Source organism: Diplotaxodon limnothrissa, linkage group LG18 (assembly GCF_057381915.1).
Source record: "Diplotaxodon limnothrissa isolate DT_005_m linkage group LG18, D_limnothrissa_male_GT1.1, whole genome shotgun sequence".
NCBI lineage: Eukaryota > Metazoa > Chordata > Actinopteri > Cichliformes > Cichlidae > Diplotaxodon > Diplotaxodon limnothrissa.
The window spans coordinates 6,147,122-6,171,269 of NC_140613.1; the positions used below are offsets into that span (position 1 = coordinate 6,147,122).

Here is a 24,148-nt window from a genome sequence, read left to right on the forward strand (position 1 = left end):
ATTCTTGTCAGAAATACTTTTCCCCGCTGAGATTTAACCAGTGAGCTTATTTCTGCCTCTAATGCAGCTTTGCCTCTAAATGAAAAGAAAAATGTGTAAAAGTAAAAAAAGAAAAAATCTCGACGCTACTGCAGCTCATTCTGAAATGACCCTTCAAGATCGCGACCTTGTAGCCTGCCAGAATGTGTCTTGCACTGCAGGTGTGTAGCTGAATCTTGGGTTGGGTTTCTGTGGTTAAAGTTGTCATCTTTAAGTCTCCATACTGTATGTATTGGTAAACAATGCAAACATTTTTTGCGCCAAGGATAAATCCTTACGTAAATGAAGAACTAGAGCTAAATTACTTTGTCCGTTTCACAAAGTTATAATGTTTTCAATCTAAATTTCTATAGACTGGACTTTTATTTTCCATTTTGATTCAATCACTTTGCAAGGTACTGTTCATTTAGGTGCTGTTTCGTGCGTGTGAGCTTGTAATTGTGAACAAAACTGACTGTAACTGGCAACATGTGTTTCTAGACTTCTTGGTCTGTATATGATCTGATACTCTAACAATGACAATATGATTGAGAGTATGTGAAAATACACACTGTAACACTGAAATGAATTTCACTGTAGCGCTTCTCACTTTGTTTCCACATCCTAACTTTTTAGCCCCAAAAATGTTGATGAACTGATGATGAACTGTAAGCCATGAGTATCCGAATGTCACACGTTGAGGGATGAACGACCACCTACAGTAACTGCTAATGTTTGATTTCCTCGTGTGACGTGAGCCTGCACAGGTTGTCACTCAGAACAAAATGGTTATTTATGGTTGCACTGTACTGGTATCTAACCTGACTAACATTGTTTTTGGTTTTAATGGGTATTAAGTGTTTTTTACATTTTTAGCACGCCCAGTTAAGCACATTGAGCTACTGTGGCCCAAGAATTACTGAAGTAATTCTAATGCAGGGCCATGTTTCTATTCAAGAAAGGCATCATTTCTGCCTTTCATAGCTGACAAAGTTCAATATTTGCCAATATTAAAAAAACAAAACAAAAACCTACTTGTGGAACTGGATATTATTTCGAATGATTTGTCGGAAGTGTTAAGTTTCCATATGAGTATCTGTTCACACCGAGCTTACTTTTTAGCAACTTTATCTTCAACTTCCCCCCCAAAAAGAAAAAGCTGTCATTGTTTTTGAAATTGTCTCAGCACAAACAGTAGTGTGAGAACGATTTAGTCTGAAATTGGGCAAATTTTAACTTCCGCTTTATAAGATCTGACACTTTTCAGTTCTCTGTGCTTGAGAAATATTTGGGGTGGAGGCTCAGTGTGAAGAGTTCCCATCTTGGGGGTTTTACATAGCACCACCTGTGTTTCAGCTTTACGCACAAAATGTACAATTTTACAAAATGCATGTTTGTCAGCCTGCAGATCGGGGTTTGTGTCAGGACTTGTTTTCCCCTGCTGTTTGTTTTGTCTTTGAAATTTGGCTTTCATTCACTGGTTTAGACATAGCCACTAAAGACTGCTCGATAGGATTTAGCCACTAAAAACTATTTAGTTATGTTTGGTTGTTTTTTCAGTTAGCTTTAGAAAAAAGATTGTGGTTTCTGTTAAAACGCACCCTTCACATGTTGGAAGTGACCGGTCAGTGGCCCTGATGACATAAAGCCATGCATCAGACACCAAAGGACACCTTACCTGTAAATAAGAGACACCAGCATAATTTAAACCCTGGGAATCAGAACAGGAATCGATAACCTCTGTAATAGAACAGTCATATACCAGATGACATACGTCAGACATATGAATTTCCCTTTTGGATAAACTTATTCTTATATATGAGGGTAATATAAGAAATCTAAGATCCTTTTTTTTTTTTTACCATTTAACTAAATTGAGGGGTTTTTTTGTTCATTTAAGATAGTTTAATATTTGATGTGATTTTACCTTCTTTGTAATTATGGCCATTATATATTTTTCTTTCTTTTTATTTTGATTCAAAAGGTTGAGACAGGATCAACTGGTCTGTTATGGATGTATTTTGTGATTCTACCAGAAGGTGGCGCCAAAGTCACGTGTTTTAAATGTACTTACGCGACCTTGGTCATGCAAGAAACGTCTTACTTCTTGTGGGTTTTAAGTTTTGGGGATGTTTAAAAGAACCAGTGGAAGAGTAATCTCTGTCACTGGTAAAATAACCCCTGAGTAAAGCTTCTGGGTCAACCCTAACACATTTTTGCCTCCCCTTTCTTCTCTAATGTCAGTAAATTGACTCACTTCCCCTCTAAGAGTCATTTAAGGAAGTTACTTGCTCTGATTTTCTTGGGTTCTTTCTTTCCACTTATGAAATGTGTCTGACATCCTGATAACTACGCAGTGGTAAATTAGAGCAAAACAGAAGGAGAATGCATGTGTCGAAGAATATTTTTCTCATCGCTATTTGAAGTACCCTCTCTACTGTGATTTAACATCTCAGCTGTGACACAGTCCAGTGCATACAGTTCATTAATTATTTTCTTATGTAGAAGTCCGGACGTTCACACATTTTTATGCAAGCTGTCGACTCTAATGTTGCTTTTGCCAATGCTGCTTGTTAATTTATGATTCATGCCACTGTAAATAAATTATTTTTACTGAACTGAGCTGTGTCTTTGTTTCAATTTCATCCATAAAGTGACTTGTGCGGTCCCAGGGAATCCCAGTCTTTATATACTTTATATTTAACCTTAACACCACAACAAAACGTTAATAAATGTAAGTTATGTGGGATAAATGTGCTTTAAAATGTGGGTGGTGCGTAGCCTCTGCATGATTGATGGATACCCGAAGTGCCTTGAAATAGTGCTGACTTATGATCCCTTTCCATGGCCCAAAGACCTTTCTCCTCACCTGTTAATATCCTGGGAAAATTCCCCTTCCCCCGAGCCCCGCACACCCCACTAATCAATGATCAGACACTGTTAAAATTCCACTGACATTTACTTTTAAAGTGTCAGTTTTTAGTTTCAGTTTGCAGTTTGTTTATTCTCGTATATCTGACATGCTGAGGGTAACACAGGAAATAGTTTGGCCGTGCAACTGTGTGACACATCCGAGAATCATGTGGCATCCAGAGTGGTTCCCTATTTAAGTTCGGACAAGTGAGGAACAGCAAAAATGTCACAACGGCACACACACCCTGCCTTCGTAAGGCTCTTTTGTTTTCTGCACAGGGAAACTTGGAACTGGTCCAGAGACCGGTGCACTCTGTGTGGCCCTTCAAATCTAATCAGGCAGCAGCAGGCACTGCCTTCTGTCCACCAGTATAGATATGAACACTGCTCCAGCATACCTTCAGATAAATGTTTTTGTCATGAATCTAATATTATGAAATGTGGCTGGCAACAAGTGTGAGAAGTCACGTGGGGCTTGAGTAGATAAAGCCTATAGCATACAGAGGATTACTCAAGGTCATGGGATTCGTGAAAGGTCACCAATTCTATCTGCAGCGTTTTTATGATTGGATTAGAAATATTTTTGTTATTTCCAAATGTCTGAAATTCAAAATGATGATGTAGGGAATGATCCTTAAAAAACACGGCTCCTATAGGATGACATGAGAATATTAAGCAACGACAGGATTTGTAACTGTTTATTCTCTGGTGCTGCCGTTAGATATTTTCTCTTCTAATAATCTAATCTGCTGGTGTTACGTTATGTAAAATGTTCACGCTTTTGTAATACTCCACGTTTTTAGTGTTTGGATTACAAAGGAATTTATGAATTATTGCTCAAAGTCTCTTATTTCCCGAATGAAGGCGCATATTCCTGGCTATAATTGGTTGGAATTTTCCATGGGACGTGATCTGGGTTCCTATTGGTGGACCAAGCTGTCAGTCAGACAGACTGGCTTTGGCTTTGGTTTCTAAGAGCGGCTCGCGAGCGCCAAAGAAGGGAGGAAAAAAGCGACGATGCATCACTCTGCTGTTTCTCCCAGACAGTAAAGTGGAAATGAGCTTTTAAGAGCAGAATTTAAGTTGAATAATTTATGTTGGGTTGTTACAGCGTCCCAGTTAATGCCACAAAAAAAATATAGCATTTATAAACGGGTTACTCGTTGTAAATGGCCTGCATTTGTATAGCGCTTTTCTAGTCCATAGGACCCCAAAGCGCTTTACACTACGTTCAGTCATTCACCCATTCACACACTGGCGATGGCAAGCTACATTGTAGCCACAGCTTCCCTGGGGCGCACTGACAGAGGAGAGGCTGCCGGACACAGGGGCCACCGGGCCCTCTGACCACCACCAGTAGGCAAACATGGGGTTAGTATCTTGCCCAAGGATATTTGACATGCAGCCCGGAGGCAGCCTGGGATCGAACCACCGACCTTCTGATTAGTGGCTGACTTGCTCTGCCACCTGAGCTACAGCCACCCTAAGGAGCTTGGAAAGAAAAGCGTCTGGACTTCTTTAAGTTGCTTGAGAATCCTGGAAATAAGTTTGAGAAATGAGGAACACTGGGTTACTCGTTATTTATTTAAAGGTTGTAATATTAAGACAAGTCAGTCAATGAAATAATAATGTTTGGTTGGGTGTGTCCTGATGCTACAACAAACAAACACACTATATCTGAGGTTTTTCATGAAACATATTTGTTGTTGAATTTCAGTGAAAGGGTCGAGCAATTAATGGCTTCATGGCAATTTTCACTCTTTTTAAGGCCTCCAACAGCCCGACGTGGGCTCAACCCAACAACAGATGAATGGGAAAAAAACATTCCCTGGTCTGATGTATCAGGATTTCTACTTTTGCTTGGTACAGCACAATTTGACTTTCACAACATGAAAGCATGGATTATTTCTGCCTTGTATTCTTGTATTAATGGTGGTGTTGTAATGATATGTTTTGGCCCCTTAGTATCAACTGAGCATTGTGTAAATGACACAACCTACTAGAATATTGTTGGTGATCATGTCCAACTCACAGTGTACCCATGACCAGATTCAATAGAGCGCCTTTGGGATGTGTTGGAACAGAGATAAGCATTGTTTGGGTGTCTATAAATCAGCAGTAACTGTGTGATGCTATCGTGTCAATTTGAACCAAAAGGATTGTGTCCAGCATCTTTTTTAGCATCTTCCATGCATGAAGAATTAGGAGAATCATAAAGACAGACTCACTGGCCACTCTTTTAGGTACAAGCTGTAAACATTATATAAACTGCAGATCAGCGAAAGGCACAAAACCTTCAAATTTCTGTAACAAAGTAATAATTTGTCATAATGATTTAGATGTAGAAAAACTTAACTTCCTGCGCATTTTCACTGTGACTCATCACCACACAGGAAGGCTGGATGGATTTCAGTGAAAGGGCTGAGCAATTAATGGCTTCAGGGCAGTTTCGCTCTTTGAAAGGCCAAATGGCCTCGTTTTGACCCCAGAACTTGACACTTGACCCCACTGCGCCACCGAAACCGCCATGCAGTGACTCACCTCACTAAATGTAGGACCTCTGCAGAGGGGGTGTGTATGATGAGAAAGAGGGCGGTAACCACTGCAGTCCTCCAGTAGTTCCCCTGTCACGGTTATTGACAGTATTACTGGTCGCTGCTTGTAGAAGAGTAAATCTAACATTTTTATTTAACAGGTGACGGGGGCCAAGGAGACAGAGATGGCTGGCGCATCGGCACCAAAGCGACAGGACACCCGGAAATTCTTTGAGAATCTATCCGGCGCTGGTAAATCCATCGCAGTGTTGACCAGCGGCGGAGATGCCCAAGGTAACTTAGTGAGGTTCCATTATCGGACGGCGCTCCTGCCCTAATGAAAATAGATAATTTCGCGTAAAAGTGCTGCCGAGAAAGCACCAGGAGAATAAACTCCTCTCTTAAAATATGCTATCAGACGTGTTTACTGAGGCTGACGTGGTAGTGGCACGCACTGCCAGAGTTAGGCTACTTTAAGTATAAGCGGTTCTTCCCATAGTCTGGTTGTAGGGTTAATTTTACTCCCTACCTCTTTGTGGAGATTTGGAGAAATATGTTAGCTAGAGGCCTGTCCGACAATGGATGTATCCCCTCCAAGCTTGTCAAAAAGCGTGGTGGTCAATCAAGGTGCATAATTACATGAAAAAATAAATAATGCATTTTATTTGCCTTGTATATATTTATTTTTTCTTGATACCCATTATTTACAAGGTATTAAGCAAATCACAGCGACTATTACGCAACAGCTGCTCTGAAACCCTTGTCTTACACATTTTTCCATGGATGCTGCAGTAGACTATTTATAACCGCTTGAGGAGGTATGAAATAGTAGTAGTAATCACGACCTGCTGGAAAAAGATATGCAGCAGGGATGAGGGGGCCAGTTTGGAAAGCTGCAACGAAATCAACAAGTGTTCGCGGTAATTAAATAATTGAATCCTCTTACGTGGGGAGTCGCTCTCCTTATCATGCATTCTGCACCACTGCAGAATCTATATGGACTGTGTTCCTGTATTGATTGCCTGTGTCCTGCGTCCCTGTGCGCGTCCAATGGCACACGTATGATGTAAACAGCAGCCCAAAGCTGACAGTGCTATACACTGTGGTGTGCACTCAGTCAGGTTTCGCCACTGCTTTTGGTGGAAAAGCATGAAGTCCACAGCTCGTGATGGAAATTCTTATTCTTATTCTTATTATTGTTATCATTAAAATCCCTATAATTTATCGGTTCAGGCAAAAGTTGACAACGCCATTAAATGTCATCTTATTTCTTTATATTAACTATGATTTTTGCAACTTCCCCTCATTTAAAAAAAGGGTCATGTTTCAGCAGAAATACACGTATTGTGTCACTGAAGATGAGTCGTGAGGAGGACCACCGTGAAGAAGCCAGACTAAATTACTCGTCTTCCGGCGTAACCTTTCACAGTAAAGGGTTTCCCCTCCCCTTTCCGCAGCAGGGCCTTAATTTTGAAAGAGACCTGCAGTGACTTCCTTTGTCCTTGAGTCACTGTAGTCATCCGGAAGTCACGAAGGGTTGAGTCGCCTACGTGAGGGCGAGCTGGTGTGCTGTGATGTGCAATGTGCAAAGGAAACGTAAATAAGTTACTGTTACTGTGTGTGGATGTCATTTTATCCGTAAAATTAGGTTCTATGACGACAGCCTAATATAAGTGGAACATTTTTTTAAAAAAAAAAGGTGAAACAGTGATTTTGGTATTTTTATGTGTCTAATAGCGTCACCATTCATTCATGTGATGTTCCAGAAACAGCACTAGAGTGTATTTATTGGACTTCTATATATCGATATTGGAGTGTAGTATCGGCTCTATGCGTGCAGTGCAGCAGCAGAGCCATTGTTGCCTTTGAGCCAGGCTGTTACATAACACACGGTGCCTATAGGCTCCTCTATGAGTGGATGAATATTTCGTTTCTCAGTTGTCTCTGCAGCAGAAGGCAGCACATGAGCACCTGTGTAGAATGTAATAGAGCCAGCCTCTGTAGGAACTATGTGTAGGAGCGCATACTCCTGGCAGCAGCTGAGATTTAATTATAACTACACTTGGACATTGTTCCCGGGGCGTGAAAATGATGCGCACACAGTCCCACTCACCAGGGTCAAACGATAGCAGGACTAGCTTTTGAATGCCTTTCCTGGAGAATCTCTCTGCAGTGGAAGCCTTTAACAGCCTCGAGTGTCTTTAAGGAGGTTTTTTCCCCGCTTGCCATTGTCACCAAGAATAATTAGGTTTGTTGTGATATAATAATCACATGTGGACAAAGTTTCTGATGTCTATGAGCACTGGTTCCATTTAACATTTCTTCTGAATGTGTATATTTTTACTACCCAGACATTAAAAATTAAAAAATACAAAACAAATACAAACCAAAGAAATGAACTGTAACTGCATGGTACTGTTATAATGTAAGACAGTGTAATGCTAACGTTTTAAGAATCATTAAAGAGGATCTTTATGCTTTTCCTTATTTCCAGTCAAACCTTCTGTGTTTCAGACAGTGGATGAACTGAGGATCTTCACCAAGGTTCAGATTAAGCCATATAAAGAATATGTAAACTGTAATTGAAGCAAAGCGTTTCTAATAGAGACTAAGAAAAAAAAACACAGAGCTAGAAATATGGCTGATAGGCCTCTTTTAGTGTTACTTAATAAAAATTCCCTCTTTCTTAAAAGCAGAAACAATCGGTAGTTTTGTGAAATATTTCAGGCTATTTTTCAGACTTTCATTTAGCAAACTTTACAGTTTTCTGAACTCACAGGAACATCGGTGCTTCATGTGCAATGACAAATTTTTGCCAAGGCAGATTTCCCGACCGCTGCGGAGAATACATGCCCAGACTGAGCTGGAGATGTTTAGTCATTGCAGCAGTCTGGGAGGAAATACTAACAGCATTTCATGATTTGTGATTTAATCCAAGAGCTCAGCTGGGACACGACACACACACTCACACACACATACATGAGATGATAAATGAGATGTACTCACGGTCGCTGATCACTCTTATCTGTCTGTGAAATCCTTATTATTTTTTTCTTTCTAATTTTGTAAAACTCAATTATAGTATCACACAATTCAGCTCAATTTTACTCATTTGCCAGGTCCCCTCTGACCAATCAGCACTTTGCAGGTCTATTAGCAACACTAGCTCCAACACAAAAAGAAACACAGTATGGAGGCCTGGATGTGGTTTCAGCCTGTTCAGTGTTTGCTAACGAGTGCTGACAGCACGGTGACTCCCCCACCCAACCCCCACCCCGTAGTGCATTTGTCTTAGATGTCACCTGCCTTATAATGCTGTTGCTACTTCCTCTAGGTCAGCAGGAGTAGTTTTGGTAAAGGGCAAGATAATTAATTATTTTACATAAAAGAGGTAGTTAATGATCATAAATAAGAGAAGTGAGGAAAACAAAAACAAAGATTAGAAAAGAGATATTTTTAGTCTCTTATCAGAAAATTGCAGGCAGCTATTGATTTATTGAGTCATCCACTGACAGAAAAGTGAGTTTATGAATATTTGGATCATAAGAAACCCTTGAAAACCCCTCATTAATACAAACAGTCCTTGTCTGAATTAAGATAAGATAAGATAAGATAAGATAACCTTTATTAGTCCCACACGTGGGAAATTTGTTTTGTCACAGCAGGAAGTGGACAGTGCAAAAGTTATGAGGCAAAAATTAGAATACAATAAGAATAAATACAGTACACAACTGTACAGAATAGAATAAAATAAAATACTATATACAGTAGAATAAAATAAAATAAATATACAATAAGATAAAAATAGAATATAAATACAAATACTATATACAACTGAGTAAAAATACAACGATGACAGAAAGGATTATTGCACTTAGTGTTATTGCATATTGTATTATTGCATATGTATGGATGTGTGTGCTTGATCAGTTAAAGTCTTCCTGCATATGATAGTTTTGAGATACAGTATTTTTATACATTATTAATACGTTTATTTTATTAGTTTGCTTTGTTTACCAAATTATATTTGAACATTCATCAAACACAAAATGATGTGACTTGAGAGATCGATATTAGCCACTGACACTGACACTGTTATCTTATTTGCTAATAGCCTGATATCAGTCAACAAGGCTGATGTCAGCCTGTTCATCAGTGCTTCTCTATCTAAAGCTGATTGCCCATGCAGTGGCTGCCACTTAAACCATTATTTCTGTCTGTTGCAATCATTGCAAGGTAAACAGAAAACTTTGTTTATAGTTATCTGCAAAAAATGTATGATTGCACACATTTGACTGATTGCAATGCCTTTCCAGAAGAGTTCATGTTCAACTTTGTTTCCCCCAGCTAAGCCTTTGTTGTTTCGCTCTGGCCCTTTGCCATGGCCCCGCTGGCTCTGCCAAGCTTAGTGAATTGAGCTCTTGTAGTAATGCCAAAATCGTGACATAGTCATCCAAGGAGTAGACCCATCCCATACGCATTCTGCAGACAAGGGCCAGTAAAAGGGATGGGTTGTTTACTCCATGTGGTGTGGGAAGAAATTTGGCGAGGTGGTTAAGTTGGCAGAGCGTGCTAGCTTGTGCTTGCTGGGCTAAATTCTGGGATGCATGCAATGCCTCACCAAACTGGGCTCACTGAGATCTAACATGCTCGTCATTCCAATGCTTTTCCATAAATGGCTAATTAATTCTTTATCCCTATTTTGAATTTTTAAAGTGACCTTTTCTTTTTTTACCAGTCATCTATGTTCTCTGTGCTCTTTATTAATTGCTATGCACTGACCCTATTAGATTGATTGATTAGCTGATGGAAAGAAGAAATAATCAATAGCAATTACGATAATGATTCAGCCACTTCACGTGTTAATGGCATAAAAAGCCAAGAGTCAGCTGATTCAGCGTCTTGTTGATTGGATGTCTTTTTCAGAATAACTTAAAACTGTTTATTATTAAGATAAGATAAGATAATTGTAAATTACCCATTTCTGAGACAAATAAAGTCTATCTTAGCTTATCTTACCTTTAATTTGGTAAATAATCAGTTCACTGATAAGTCAAAATTCAAAGATGAAACAGTGGAAGATGGATTTGTTATTTTCAGCCCAGGCTGATACGTAGAGCTTGTTTCTTTTTTTCAGGTTCTCTTATTACACCTAGCGTTAGGATCATTAAAGTTTTATTACAGCTCTTATTCTGTATGCAGGTTGCGACACAGAATCAAAGTAACATCAATACCACCTTTATTCCTTCTCTCAGCGTTTTTACACATCAGATATTTCTCGTCATCGTGCTTTTATGGGAGTCTTCGGTGATGTAAAACTGCACCTTCACTGTGACACCAGACTTAGCTCAAGGTTTATGTTTTGTTCTGTCTCTAATTTCACTAAGTGCTCTTTCAGACCCTTCTATGTTTTGACACAAAATCCTCAGAGGGATTCTCACTTGCAGTCTCCTCTCCCTGTCTCCCTGTTTTTTCGATGGCGTTTACCGCTCCTGTTATCTGCTGGTCTGTCTAGCTTTCTGCCACGCCCTGTTTGTGCTGCTGCTTATACAATCACATTTATGGAAACATCGTTTATTTAGTTCACTGACAGATCTAATTTCTTAAATGTCAAAAGCACCTTAGAATAAGACCGACATTAACTACTTTCTACCTCCAGTTTCTGTGTCTCCCACATCCTCTGAAAAGGTCAAACTGCTGCTAGTCGCTGCGCTGCAGTTTTAATAAACATGGCGGTTCTTCATTAGCTGACACCAAAAATATCTTTAAGACCAATTTGTCAGCATGAAAAAGAACCTGGGTAGGCTCGCAGTTTACCGCAGACGGACATGGTTAATTTCCCAACCTGTCAAACATGATATGTGAGAAACACTGTTTGTTTCTGTATCAACCCCAAACTCTTTTTTTCTCTATTTCCAGGTATGAATGCAGCTGTCCGGGCTGCCGTGCGGATGGGCATCTATGTGGGAGCAAAGGTCTACTTCATCCATGAGGTGAGGCATGACTCAGGCTTTAGACATAGCCCCAGGAGAGTCTGCAGTGTCTGTCACATCACACGGTGAACTAAATTAGAACTGACGAGTCTTTTTTATCGAGCTGTGATTGTCTGTGATACAGCCAGCAGGACTCAAGACTGCATGTTGCTCTGCTTTTGTAACTGAATTTGACCTTAAGGAGTCATTCAGGTGGCTGCAAAGTCTCAAAACTGAAAATGTGAATTTCATTGTTTTATTTTTCTATTGGGGTTAAATGCATCGCATCTACAGGGTTGCATAGATGTAATCTTTGGTGTAAATTCACCACATTGTGTCAAATCAGGTTTCATGAAGAGAAACGCAAACATGCCACAGACAAGTCATTGTGCTGTTACTGCCTGTTGTTGCAAAACAAATTATATTTTGTTCACTCAAATTCACCCAAGTGTAGCTGCAAAAACCTCTGTACACATAAATATCAAAAACTGCACAGTGTTGGCAGCCCACCACTTCATTTTTGTCTCCTTAAGCTGTTCTGTGAAAGCTGTTCTGTTCCAACAGATTTAAGCATTTCTCACCTCACTTCATGCTGTTTAGGTGCTATTTTGAAAAGATTACCTTAAATCAGCCACACTGACTACAGTCATTGTTTATGGCTCTGGTCGTTAAGCCTTTGTTTTTCAGTCATTAAGATCTCCCCATTAATCCCTTTACAGGTAGTGACCTTGTTTTTGTCTTTTTGGCCTCCACACTTGTCACACTAAAATGAAAGTGGTGCCCTTGGAGTGTCTGTGTGTGAACATTTGATTGAAGTGGAGTGTATTGACACTTAAAACTGTGTCCACATGGAAATTTGAACCCACTATGGGCTCGTTTTGTGTTTTTAACCTACTGGAAGCAAGGGCATGGATTTGGATACAGTATGTACTCTGACCAGCTCCAACATAAAACCACTGGATCATAAATTTTCTACTGGAAAACCTTGAGCTCTGGCATTCATGTGAATTTTACTTTGACAAGTGCCGCCTACTGTTTGGGCTCTATCACAGATCACACCTACTGTAACAGTATTTGAACTTAAACGTGCTGCCGATGGAAATAATGATTTGATAGTGATAGTAACTGTAGTAACTCCTTCTTTCCTGAGTCTCTCAAAGTCATTGATATTGAATGCCTGAGGATGTACAGTATGTGCAATTTTAACTCGACATGATGCCATGAACGACGGGGGCAGACAGACGTGATCTGGTCTCAGTGTAGATATAATTGGATTACAAAGGGCAGGCTTCATCCTTCACTTGCCACACTGTCATGTCCCCATCAGCTTCAAATAACCACTGGGCTGTGAGTAATAACAGCTGAGTGCCACAGTGCTTTTATTTTGGTTTGGGACCATCGCCTCGCAGTTTTAATCCCTGAACACAACACAGCAGTTCCCTAAAAAAGCTCAACCTGACCCACAGGGTTGTCTTCAAGTTCCTATTGAGTTTTGGTTCAATTTAAAAATACCGAGCACTGTCCTTCATTTGTCAGTTAAAAAATAAAACTTTTTTCAGCTTTTGCCAAGTTATCAACAATCCGGTGAATGTCTGTCACACTGATTGCTCTTCTCAGGGTTACCAGGGGATGGTGGACGGTGGAGACAACATCAAAGAGGCGAAGTGGGAAAGCGTCTCCAGCATGCTGCAAGTGGTGAGCAGATCAGTGTTCAGCTCACACACACCGCACATTTCTTCTTAATGGGCTGTAAACAGTGAAACAAACTCAGTCTGCTTTGAGAAAAATACTGTGTGTTGTAAATACTGTAGACATTTTAGCATCATTAAAAGTGTTTGGTAAGAAAACCTTTGTAGTACTTATGCTGGTACGTGTTGTCATAGTGGACATGAGTGACTTTTACTCAAAGGGACACAGGCAATAATGCTTTTAGCTTGCAGCTTGATGATACTGAAGTAGCTTGCCATTGCCAGTGTGTGAATGTGTGTGTGAATGGGTGAATGACTGAATGTAGTGTAAAGCGCTTTGGGGTCCTATGGACTAGAAAAGCGCTATACAAATGCAGGCCATTTACCATTACCATTTCAAGGAGACCTTTTCACTGATGAGTGAACAGTGGGGATAAAAGATCTCGTAGGTCAGCGATACTGGAAAAAATACAGTCTAAGAGGACACAATGTCCTAAAAAGAAGCCAAAAGAATCTTTAAAAAATTTAAAAAATGAAGAAAATCATGACAGGTTATTGTAATGTTCGTTTACTTTAGGGTGGAACTGTCATCGGGAGTGCCCGCTGCAAAGATTTCCGTACTCATGAGGGCCGCCTGAAAGCTGCACACAACCTTGTGCAGCGTGACATCACCAACCTGTGTGTGATTGGTGGAGACGGAAGCTTGACTGGGGCCAACCTGTTCAGGGAGGAATGGAGCAGCCTGTTGGAGGAGCTCCTGCAGCAAGGTGACTCCTCACAACAGGAGGTTTTGTTTTTAACTTTAACACCAGGCTTCCCTGCTTTTACAAGTTTAAAGGGAAACTTTCTCCCTCCTTGTTTTTTGTTTAGGTTTGATCGATGAGGAAGCGACCCAGAGAAACTCCGAGCTCCACATCGTCGGTATGGTTGGCTCCATCGACAATGACTTCTGCGGCACTGACATGACCATTGGCACCGACTCGGCCCTGCATCGGATCATTGAGGTGGTGGACGCCATCATGACCACTGCCCAGAGGTGAACAATTTCTGAGAGAGGTCTTAATAGAAAAGATATAAACTGTGTTTTTTTTTTACATGCTTCAGTGTAGGGTAAAGGTTGGAGTTCCCCCTCTACTGAACAAATTTAGATCAACCCACTGAGTTTCAGCATAAATGCTCTTTTTTTGTTTGTTTTTGACATTATTTCTGTTTTTTTTTTATAGCCACCAGAGGACGTTTGTCCTGGAGGTCATGGGGAGACACTGCGGGTAGGCATCTTTTATTCCACACACACATATACATAATATTGCGTGACATCCACTTAGTCTTAGTGGCCACAAAATCATATGCTTGTAATCAAATTCTTTAGAAAGCATATTTAAGACTTTGAAAATGTCGAATGATAAATGTGGAATGTTCAAATACCGACAAGTGAGTCAGACTCCAGCTAAAATGTCAAAGTAGTATTTTATGCAGATACATTGTATGTACCATGGTCCAGAAAATTTAGCATTGACAACAGGCGAAAAATCGACTCTGTTCGGAATCGAACCCACAACCTTTGAATTGCATTGCACGTTGACTGGAAGTCCAATGGGCTGTCCATTATGCCACAGAGCCTGCTGTTTAGGCCTACTGATAAGGTTAGTGAGTGGAGTGCATTCTGGCTTTAGTGAGATTTCAGTGTAGCAAGAGACTAAAAGAACTGTCTTTAGTGAGAGCTGAAATGTATGATTTTATAAATTGTGTATGTGTGCAGATATCTGGCCCTGGTCAGCGCCCTGGCATGTGGAGCAGACTGGGTTTTTATCCCAGAAATGCCTCCTGAAGATGGATGGGAAGACAACATGTGTCAGAAACTGTCCGAGGTGACAAACACACACATACACACACACTGTTTTCACTGTAGTAGCTTATGTTTTAATTAGAGTGGATAGTTTTCTGTCTTTGGCTAGGAGGACAGAAGTAATTTAGCTAAGCAAGTTTCTAATAAAGATTTACATGACAGAAAATATGTTAGAATAATTAAGCAAAAATCTTTATTTTCTTGAAAATACAGTGTAAAAAGTGAGAACAGTAATCCCTGTCACAATAAAGAAACTTATAAATGACATATTGGAAGGTTACAGCTGTCAGAACTTAGTATAATGTGTAGAAGTGCTTGCTTTGATGTACGTCAGGACATCAGCACTCACAGAATTTTACCAGTTTCTCACAATGCTCTGAGGGGACCATTCTCCAGTTTTCATCCAGTCTTTGCCACAGAATTGTGACTTGTGTGTGGAAGCAGACATCTTTAAACTTCCCCAGATATCCACAGTAAAGCAGGAGTCCCTCAAATTCGACGTTCACTATAAAATCGAACTCACATTTGAACTGTTTAACTATTAGTTGTGCCACAAGGGCTTCTATTTTTACACGTTTCAGCTTGACTCACATGCTGCCTTTTCATGGATTTAATTTTAAGCATCTAAAGTAGAAAGTTTAATGTTTCCTTTGAGATTTTTTGTATAATGAGAATCTTTATAGTTTTCCCCTGTAATAAAGTGACTCTGTTGGCACTTGAACCCACAAGCTTTGAATTGCATCTGAAGAAAATCATTAGAAGTCTAATGCTCTATCCATTGCGCCACAAAGCCTGCTGAATGCTGGCTGTTGGGTCATTAAGCAAACCTGCAAAACTCAACCCAGAATCTCCAAATCATTCGATTGTAATCTTAAACCTTCCTATAAGTAAACTTCAATTTAATTTCAAGCTGGAAATTAGAGTCCATAAAAGCAGTTATGACTGAAAACTAAATGGCAGAAGAATTGGAGAAAAACAGGCCCTTGAATGGCAGCCTCTGATGGGATTAAGACCTACAAACTTTGAATTAGAGCTCAACTGCCAACTGGCAACACATGAAAGGCTACCATTAAAGTTCATTCTGTGTTTAGTGAACCTGAATAACTAACCAGTTTGGTGGTTACACAGTCCCAGTTGATCAAGATGCTTCGTGCTGGGATGACTAAAATCACACTGGCCAGTAGCTAAGATGTAGCAGCACTTGGTCTATAACAAAGGTTCTCCACACACTTTAATAAAGTGGCTCTGGTGGGATTTGAACCCACACACTTTGAATTGCATCTGACATGATCTAGCTAGAAATCCAATGCGCTATCCATTGTACCACAGAGTCTGCTTGAGTCACTGTTGCTTTCAGTTCAAGTCTGTTCATACATTAACAATAGTAGCTCAGGAAATTGGGTTTTGTAATGGCAGTTAGTTAAGAAAGTTATATGGTAGAGCCTGACTCTTGTGGCCGTCAACCCCACGAGCTTTCGATTACATCTTGACTCTTTGCCAGTCCAATGTGGCCACCACATAAACACAAGACTATTCTAATGTTTATCACAGACCATTTGAAGACCTGAAGAACATTGTTTTGTTTTTTTTATTTTCCAGTCAGTCTCATATGGTTAGTATTCTTGTTATTGTCCAGATTCGATCTCGAGGTTCCAGGTTGAACATTATCATAGTTGCTGAAGGCGCAACTGACCGACAAGGACAACACATTACCTCTGATTTTGTAAAGGATGTGAGTAGAGCTGTGTTTCAGACTGACACAGAGGGGAACCAGAAGCTGGACCAGCTGGTGGATATAAACATGAAAATGAAAAGCTACAGCAGAGCAACCTTTCTGTTTTGAATCCAAACATTTGCCACATGCCACACACATAGGAAAGGTTTCATTGTGATATTATAGACATTCATGTTTCGGTGTCATGGTTTCTTTAGCTCAGTAGACACTGACATTGAATGACTCAAAACTCAAGAAGTTTATTGTCATTTCATATTGTGTTACCCAGCCTGAAACGAAATACTGTTTCTCACCAGCCTCTGCAGTGCAAAAAGCAATACAGTTTAAAAAGAATAAATACAGTTTAAAATGATCTGATGTCTTAAAAAGTTTTTAAATAAAAGGGAAATATGGTGTTATAAAGTGTACCCTGTAGTGCAGCTGATTGACTGTTGATGGCACTAAATGTATATTTCAGCCAAATTACAGCAAAGAGCAAAGAGAAAGCCTACCAAACAAAAAGAAATTCCTAAATTTAAAGTTTTCAACAAATTCAAAATTGTCTTTTAGAAATGTTTTATGAGAAAGGACCAAATATGTGAACACTGCATGTAAACTGAGCTGTAAATAAAAGAAGGTTCTGCAGTCAACTTTAAACTAACCCTGCTGGCTAACAGCAATAGTATAAGTAAATTATTGATGTATCTCTACAGCACACTGCTTTTCATGACCAGTTAACTTCACATATGAAGCTTCTCCCAAATTGTGGCAAATGTCTGCTGATGAAGGGCAACCTGTTGGTGCTCTTTGGAAACGCAAAGGTCTCTCAGTAATTAGCGCTCAGACTTATCCTACGTTACTGGTTCCAGCTTTTGGCAATGCAAAACATTTTCTGTCATGTTTTAAACTGCCTTTGCTTGTTTATATCCCTCTAGAATCGTGCTGATAAGAAAAGGCTGAACATTATTATTGTAGCCGAGGGTGCCATAGATCGCCACAACAAATCAATAACCCCCGATTATATCAAGGATGTAAGTACGGTCACGAAGCCTGGCCGATACACGGAGCCACAAATTCTCCCTCAGAAGCATGGGCCACTGTCTTTCGTGGTTTGGATGTTGGTTTCCTTCACCATGGGAACACACCATTTCGTGTCCTGTATGCTGTTGTATTTCGTTCTTTTTTACACAAATGTTCATATATCCATTTATGAACCATTTATGGATGAGCTGTACGGTTCTCTTTGCACCCTGTATTTTGCTTTATGCCTGTTCACTTTGCATGTGTATTACATGACAGGAGATGTTTTGCATGATTTCTCCTTCTTATTTTTTTCTTTTGGCATGTCTTTTCTTGTTATTGCATGTTCCTACGAATGTTCTTGTTTATTTTTAAGATGCTATATAATCCTGCTTTATATAATATTACATTGACACTACATATTTAGTAGAAATATGATCACAGTCTTCAGAAATTTGGAATTTTTTAAAGTGAAATCCTAAATATTTTTTATAGATATATTGTATTTAACTGGAATGGCATATATTTTTAAGCCCTTTATGCCAACTAATAATTCATGTTTACTATTCAAAACCAGCTGGTAGTGCGCTGCCTGGGTTTTGACACCAGGGTTACTATCTTGGGCCATGTGCAGAGAGGTGGAACACCCTCAGCGTTTGACAGAATCCTGGTAAATAGCAATCAATAAATAAGACTCATATCATGGATTGGTGAAAGTAAAAAAAAAAAAAAAGTTCTGTGCTCATTACTTCCCTCTGAATGAACTTTAATCTTTGCAGGCAAGCCGCATGGGTGTGGAGGCAGTGCTAGCATTACTGGAGGCATCTGCAAACACCCCGGCCTGCGTCGTGTCTCTGGTTGGCAACCAGGCTGTTCGACTGCCACTTATGGAGTGTGTTCAGATGGTAAGTATGTTTGTTTTAGAGACAGATATGAGATTGTTAGGTTTTATAATAAAGGTCAAAGGTCCATCATCAGAATCAGAATCTTTCCAGTAGAGGAAACTGTTTTGTTGAAGAGATGTGGCTAGAATTTAGAAAGAGATGAATTTTGGAAAACAAAAATACAACAAAAGCCTCAAGTTATATTGGTCTTTTCACTTGTCCTAATCTTCTTTCGTAGCAGGAGTCACACAGAATTATGTGTAAAGGCGACTCTGGTGGAACTTGAATTTTTGAATTGCATCTGAAGGGAACCACTAGAAGTACAATACACAAAGCCCAATGAATGACTAAATTCATGCTGGAAAAAAACTGAGATTTTGGTGTAGCAGGAACCTTGAACAAGGTTTTCCCCTTGTTCAAGGTTCTGTGCTGTGGATTCTGTGCTTAGTAAACTTGAGGCTTTCATTTCCTGGTGGTAGTAACACATTTTCAGTTGACCAAAGCACTTTGTTTAGATGACTACAATCGAGATGGTCAAAAACTTAGATTTTTGTGTAGCAGGAACCTTCAATAAAGTTCTCCCCTTTAAATTAGTGATTCTGGTGGGACTTGAACCCACAACCTTTGAATTACATCTGATGGAATCCACTAGAAGTCCAACGCCCTATCCATTGCACCACAGAGCCTACAAATTTTGGCCTTGATGACCCAGAATGTGGCGTAGAATTCACGTAGGTGATGTGAATGTCCCTAGAAACCCCATTCTGAGTACCTACTGTTCAGATGCGCATTTGTGTGCAACCTGAATCTTCTCTTCTTTGCAAAGAATTCAAGGGAAATAAAAACCCTCTTGAGTTAGTGATTCTGGTGGAACGCAAACCTAGAAAATTACATCAACAGCAAACTCAACTGTATTTAAGGGAGAGCCATATGCTACTACAAGTAGTGTGGATTCTGTGCTTTGTAAACTTGAGGCTTTCATTTCCTTGTGGTAGTAACACATTTTCAGTTGACCAAAGCACTTTGTTTAGATGACTACAATCGAGCTTGTCAGAAACTAAATTTTTTGTGTAGCAGGAACCTTCAATAAAGTTCTCCCCTTTAAATTAGCGACTCTGGTGGGACTTGAACCCACAACCTTTGAATTGCATCTGAAAGGATCCACTAGAAGTCCAACGCGCTATCCATTGCGCCACAGAGCCTACTAATTCTTGTCTTTATTACCCAGAATGTGGCGTAGAATTCACTTAGGTGATGTGAACATCCCTAGAAACCCCATTCTGAGTACCTACTCTTCAGATGCGCATTTGTGTGCAACCTGAATCTTCTCTGCTTTGCAAAGAATTCAAGGGAAATAAAAACCCTCTTGAGTTAGTGATTCTGGTGGAACGCAAACCTAGAAAATTACATCAACAGCAAACTCAACTGTATTTAAGGGAGAGCCATATGCTACTACAAGTAGTGTGGATTCTGTGCTTTGTAAACTTGAGGCTTTCATTTCCTTGTGGTAGTAACACATTTTCAGTTGACCAAAGGACTTTGTTTAGATGACTACAATCTAGCTTGTCAGAAACTAAATTTTTTGTGTAGCAGGAACCTTCAATAAAGTTCTCCCCTTTAAATTAGCGACTCTGGTGGGACTTGAACCCACAACCTTTGAATTGCATCTGAAAGGATCCACTAGAAGTCCAATGCGCTATCCATTGCGCCACAGAGCCTTCAAGTTCTGGCCTTGATGACCAAGAATGTGGCGTAGAATTCACGTAGGTGATGTGAATGTCCCTAGAAACCCCATTCTGAGTACCTACTGTTCAGATGCGCATTTGTGTGCAACCTGAATCTTCTCTGCTTTGCAAAGAATTCAAGGGAAATAAAAACCCTCTTGAGTTAGTGATTCTGGTGGAACACAAACCTAGAAAATTACATCAACAGCAAACTCAACTGTATTTAAGGGAGAGCCATATGCTACTACAAGTAGTGTGGATTCTGTGCTTTGTAAACTTGAGGCTTTCATTTCCTGGTGGTAGTAACAGATTTTCAGTTGACCAAAGCACTTTGTTTAGGTGACTACAATCGAGCTGGTCAGGAACTAAGATTTTTGTGTAGCAGGAACCTTAAATAAAGTTCTCTCCTTTAAATTAGTGACTCTGGTGGGACTGGAACCCACAACCTTTGAATTGCATCTGAAAGGATCCACTAGAAGTCCAACGCGCTATCCATTGCGCCACAGAGCCCACAAATTCTGGACTTGATGACCCAGAATGTGGCGTAGAATTCACTTAGGTGATGTGAACATCCCTAGAAACCCCATTCTGAGTACCTACTGTTCAGATACGCATTTGTGTGCAACCTGAATCTTCTCTGCTTTGCAAAGAATTCAAGGGAAATAAAAACCCTCTTGAGTTAGTGATTCTGGTGGAACGCAAACCTAGAAAATTACATCAACAGCAAACTCAACTGTATTTAAGGGAGAGCCATATGCTACTACAAGTAGTGTGGATTCTGTGCTTTGTAAACTTGAGGCTTTCATTTCCTGGTGGTAGTAACACATTTTCAGTTGACCAAAGCACTTTGTTTAGATGACTACAATCGAGCTTGTCAGAAACTAAATTTTTTGTGTAGCAGGAACCTTCAATAAAGTTCTCCCCTTTAAATTAGTGACTCTGGTGGGACTTGAACCCACAACCTTTGAATTGCATCTGAAAGGATCCACTAGAAGTCCAACGTGCTATCCATTGTGCCACAGAGCCTACAAATTCTGCACTTGATGACCCAGAATGTGGCGTAGAACTCACGTTGGTGATGTGAACGTCCCTAGAAACCCCATTCTGAGTACCTACTGTTCAGATGCGCATTTGTGTGCAACCTGAATCTTCTCTGCTTTGCAAAGAATTCAAGGGAAATAAAAACCCTCTTGAGTTAGTGATTCTGGTGGAACGCAAACCTAGAAAATTACATCAACAGCAAACTCAACTGTATTTAAATGACAGGCATATGCTACTACAAGTAGTGTGGATTCTGTGCTTTGTAAACTTGAGGGTTTATTTTCCTGGTGGTAGTAACAGATTTTCAGTTGACCAAAGCACTTTGTTTAGATGACTACAATCGAGCTGGTCAGAAACTAAGATTTTTGTGTAGCAGGAACCTTCAATAAAGTTCTCCCCTTTAAATTAGCGACTCTGGTGGGACTTGAACCCACAACCTTTGAATTGCATCTGAAAGGATCAACTAGAAGTCCAACGCGCTATCCATTGCGCCACAGAGCCCACAAATTCTGGACTTGATGACCCAGAATGTGGCGTAGAATTCACTTAGGTGATTTGAACGTCCCTAGAAACTCCATTCTGAGTACCTACTCTTCAGATGCGCATTTGTGTGCAACCTGAATCTTCTCTGCTTTGCAAAGAATTCAAGGGAAATAAAAACCCTCTTGAGTTAGTGATTCTGGTGGAACGCAAACCTAGAAAATTACATCAACAGCAAACTCAACTGTATTTAAATGACAGCAATATGCTACTACAAGTAGTGTGGATTCTGTGCTTTGTAAACTTGAGGCTTTCATTTCCTGGTGGTAGTAACACATTTTCAGTTGACCAAAGCACTTTGTTTAGATGACTACAATCGAGATGGTCAGAAACAAAGATTTTTGTGTAGCAGGAACCTTCAATAAAGTTCTCCCCTTTAAATTAGCGACTCTGGTGGGACTCGAACCCACAACCTTTGAATTACATCTGATGGAATCCACTAGAAGTCCAACGCGCTATCCATTGCGCCACAGAGCCTACTAATTCTGTTCTTTATTACCCAGAATGTGGCGTAGAATTCACGTAGGTGATGTGAACATCCCTAGAAACCCCATTCTGAGTACCTACTGTTCAGATGCGCATTTGTGTGCAACCTGAATCTTCTCTGCTTTGCAAAGAATTCAAGGGAAATAAAAACCCTCTTGAGTTAGTGATTCTGGTGGAACGCAAACCTTGAAAATTACATCAACAGCAAACTCAACTGTATTTAAATGACAGCCATATGCTACTACAAGTAGTGTGGATTCTGTGCTTTGTAAACTTGAGGCTTTCATTTCCTGGTGGTAGTAACACATTTTCAGTTGACCAAAGGACTTTGTTTAGATGACTACAATCGAGCTTGTCAGAAACTAAATTTTTTGTGTAGCAGGAACCTTCAATAAAGTTCTCCCATTTAAATTAGCGACTCTGGTGGGACTTGAACCCACAACCTTTGAATTGCATCTGAAAGGATCCACTAGAAGTCCAACGCGCTATCCATTGCGCCACAGAGCCTTCAAATTCTGGACTTGATGACCCAGAATGTGGCGTAGAATTCACGTAGGTGATGTGAATGTCCCTAGAAACCCCATTCTGAGTACCTACTGTTCAGATGCGCATTTGTGTGCAACCTGAATCTTCTCTGCTTTGCAAAGAATTCAAGGGAAATAAAAACCCTCTTGAGTTAGTGATTCTGGTGGAACGCAAACCTAGAAAATTACATCAACAGCAAACTCAACTGTATTTAAATGACAGCAATATGCTACTACAAGTAGTGTGGATTCTGTGCTTTGTAAACTTGAGGCTTTCATTTCCTGGTGGTAGTAACAGATTTTCAGTTGACCAAAGCACTTTGTTTAGATGACTACAATCGAGCTGGTCAGAAACTAAGATTTTTGTGTAGCAGGAACCTTCAATAAAGTTCTCCCCTTTAAATTAGCGACTCTGGTGGGACTTGAACCCACAACCTTTGAATTGCATCTGAAAGGATCAACTAGAAGTCCAACGCGCTATCCATTGCGCCACAGAGCCCACAAATTCTGGACTTGATGACCCAGAATGTGGCGTAGAATTCACTTAGGTGATTTGAACGTCCCTAGAAACTCCATTCTGAGTACCTACTCTTCAGATGCGCATTTGTGTGCAACCTGAATCTTCTCTGCTTTGCAAAGAATTCAAGGGAAATAAAAACCCTCTTGAGTTAGTGATTCTGGTGGAACGCAAACCTAGAAAATTACATCAACAGCAAACTCAACTGTATTTAAATGACAGCAATATGCTACTACAAGTAGTGTGGATTCTGTGCTTTGTAAACTTGAGGCTTTCATTTCCTGGTGGTAGTAACACATTTTCAGTTGACCAAAGCACTTTGTTTAGATGACTACAATCGAGATGGTCAGAAACAAAGATTTTTGTGTAGCAGGAACCTTCAATAAAGTTCTCCCCTTTAAATTAGCGACTCTGGTGGGACTCGAACCCACAACCTTTGAATTACATCTGATGGAATCCACTAGAAGTCCAACGCGCTATCCATTGCGCCACAGAGCCTACTAATTCTGTTCTTTATTACCCAGAATGTGGCGTAGAATTCACGTAGGTGATGTGAACATCCCTAGAAACCCCATTCTGAGTACCTACTGTTCAGATGCGCATTTGTGTGCAACCTGAATCTTCTCTGCTTTGCAAAGAATTCAAGGGAAATAAAAACCCTCTTGAGTTAGTGATTCTGGTGGAACGCAAACCTTGAAAATTACATCAACAGCAAACTCAACTGTAT

General features: G+C 40.0%; 1 protein-coding gene and 9 non-coding genes across 13 annotated transcripts in view; 1 reads left to right on the forward strand and 9 right to left on the reverse strand.

Annotated features, from left to right (window-relative positions):
* Nucleotides 1-5,577: 5,577 nt before the first annotated feature.
* LOC146612974 (ATP-dependent 6-phosphofructokinase, platelet type-like) overlaps nucleotides 5,578-24,148 on the forward strand; it is a 41,259-nt gene continuing 22,688 nt past the window's right edge. For 2 of the 4 annotated variants that reach the window (XM_085378677.1, XM_085378673.1), the window contains exons 1-10: nucleotides 5,578-5,759; nucleotides 11,385-11,458; nucleotides 13,055-13,132; nucleotides 13,703-13,892; nucleotides 13,996-14,161; nucleotides 14,349-14,393; nucleotides 14,885-14,993; nucleotides 16,608-16,703; nucleotides 18,283-18,375; nucleotides 18,485-18,610. In XM_085378677.1, the coding sequence (XP_085234803.1) occupies nucleotides 5,651-5,759; nucleotides 11,385-11,458; nucleotides 13,055-13,132; nucleotides 13,703-13,892; nucleotides 13,996-14,161; nucleotides 14,349-14,393; nucleotides 14,885-14,993; nucleotides 16,608-16,703; nucleotides 18,283-18,375; nucleotides 18,485-18,610 (1,086 nt within the window). In that variant the 5' untranslated portion in view covers nucleotides 5,578-5,650. Of the gene's footprint in view, nucleotides 5,760-11,384; nucleotides 11,459-13,054; nucleotides 13,133-13,702; nucleotides 13,893-13,995; nucleotides 14,162-14,348; nucleotides 14,394-14,884; nucleotides 14,994-16,607; nucleotides 16,704-17,620; nucleotides 17,717-18,282; nucleotides 18,376-18,484; nucleotides 18,611-24,148 lie in introns of all 4 variants that reach the window. The other 2 variants (XM_085378676.1, XM_085378675.1) reach the window with 1 other exon arrangement.
* On the reverse strand, nucleotides 19,700-19,791 carry trnar-ucu (transfer RNA arginine (anticodon UCU)). Its single transcript is given in 2 exon segments — nucleotides 19,700-19,735; nucleotides 19,755-19,791. It is a non-coding gene; the product is annotated as a tRNA-Arg (tRNA).
* On the reverse strand, nucleotides 20,216-20,307 carry trnar-ucu (transfer RNA arginine (anticodon UCU)). The gene is given in 2 exon segments: nucleotides 20,216-20,251; nucleotides 20,271-20,307. It is a non-coding gene; the product is annotated as a tRNA-Arg (tRNA).
* On the reverse strand, nucleotides 20,732-20,823 carry trnar-ucu (transfer RNA arginine (anticodon UCU)). The gene is given in 2 exon segments: nucleotides 20,732-20,767; nucleotides 20,787-20,823. It is a non-coding gene; the product is annotated as a tRNA-Arg (tRNA).
* On the reverse strand, nucleotides 21,248-21,339 carry trnar-ucu (transfer RNA arginine (anticodon UCU)). Its single transcript is given in 2 exon segments — nucleotides 21,248-21,283; nucleotides 21,303-21,339. It is a non-coding gene; the product is annotated as a tRNA-Arg (tRNA).
* Nucleotides 21,764-21,855, reverse strand: trnar-ucu (transfer RNA arginine (anticodon UCU)). The gene is given in 2 exon segments: nucleotides 21,764-21,799; nucleotides 21,819-21,855. It is a non-coding gene; the product is annotated as a tRNA-Arg (tRNA).
* Nucleotides 22,280-22,371, reverse strand: trnar-ucu (transfer RNA arginine (anticodon UCU)). Its single transcript is given in 2 exon segments — nucleotides 22,280-22,315; nucleotides 22,335-22,371. It is a non-coding gene; the product is annotated as a tRNA-Arg (tRNA).
* trnar-ucu (transfer RNA arginine (anticodon UCU)) lies at nucleotides 22,796-22,887 on the reverse strand. Its single transcript is given in 2 exon segments — nucleotides 22,796-22,831; nucleotides 22,851-22,887. It is a non-coding gene; the product is annotated as a tRNA-Arg (tRNA).
* On the reverse strand, nucleotides 23,312-23,403 carry trnar-ucu (transfer RNA arginine (anticodon UCU)). Its single transcript is given in 2 exon segments — nucleotides 23,312-23,347; nucleotides 23,367-23,403. It is a non-coding gene; the product is annotated as a tRNA-Arg (tRNA).
* On the reverse strand, nucleotides 23,828-23,919 carry trnar-ucu (transfer RNA arginine (anticodon UCU)). Its single transcript is given in 2 exon segments — nucleotides 23,828-23,863; nucleotides 23,883-23,919. It is a non-coding gene; the product is annotated as a tRNA-Arg (tRNA).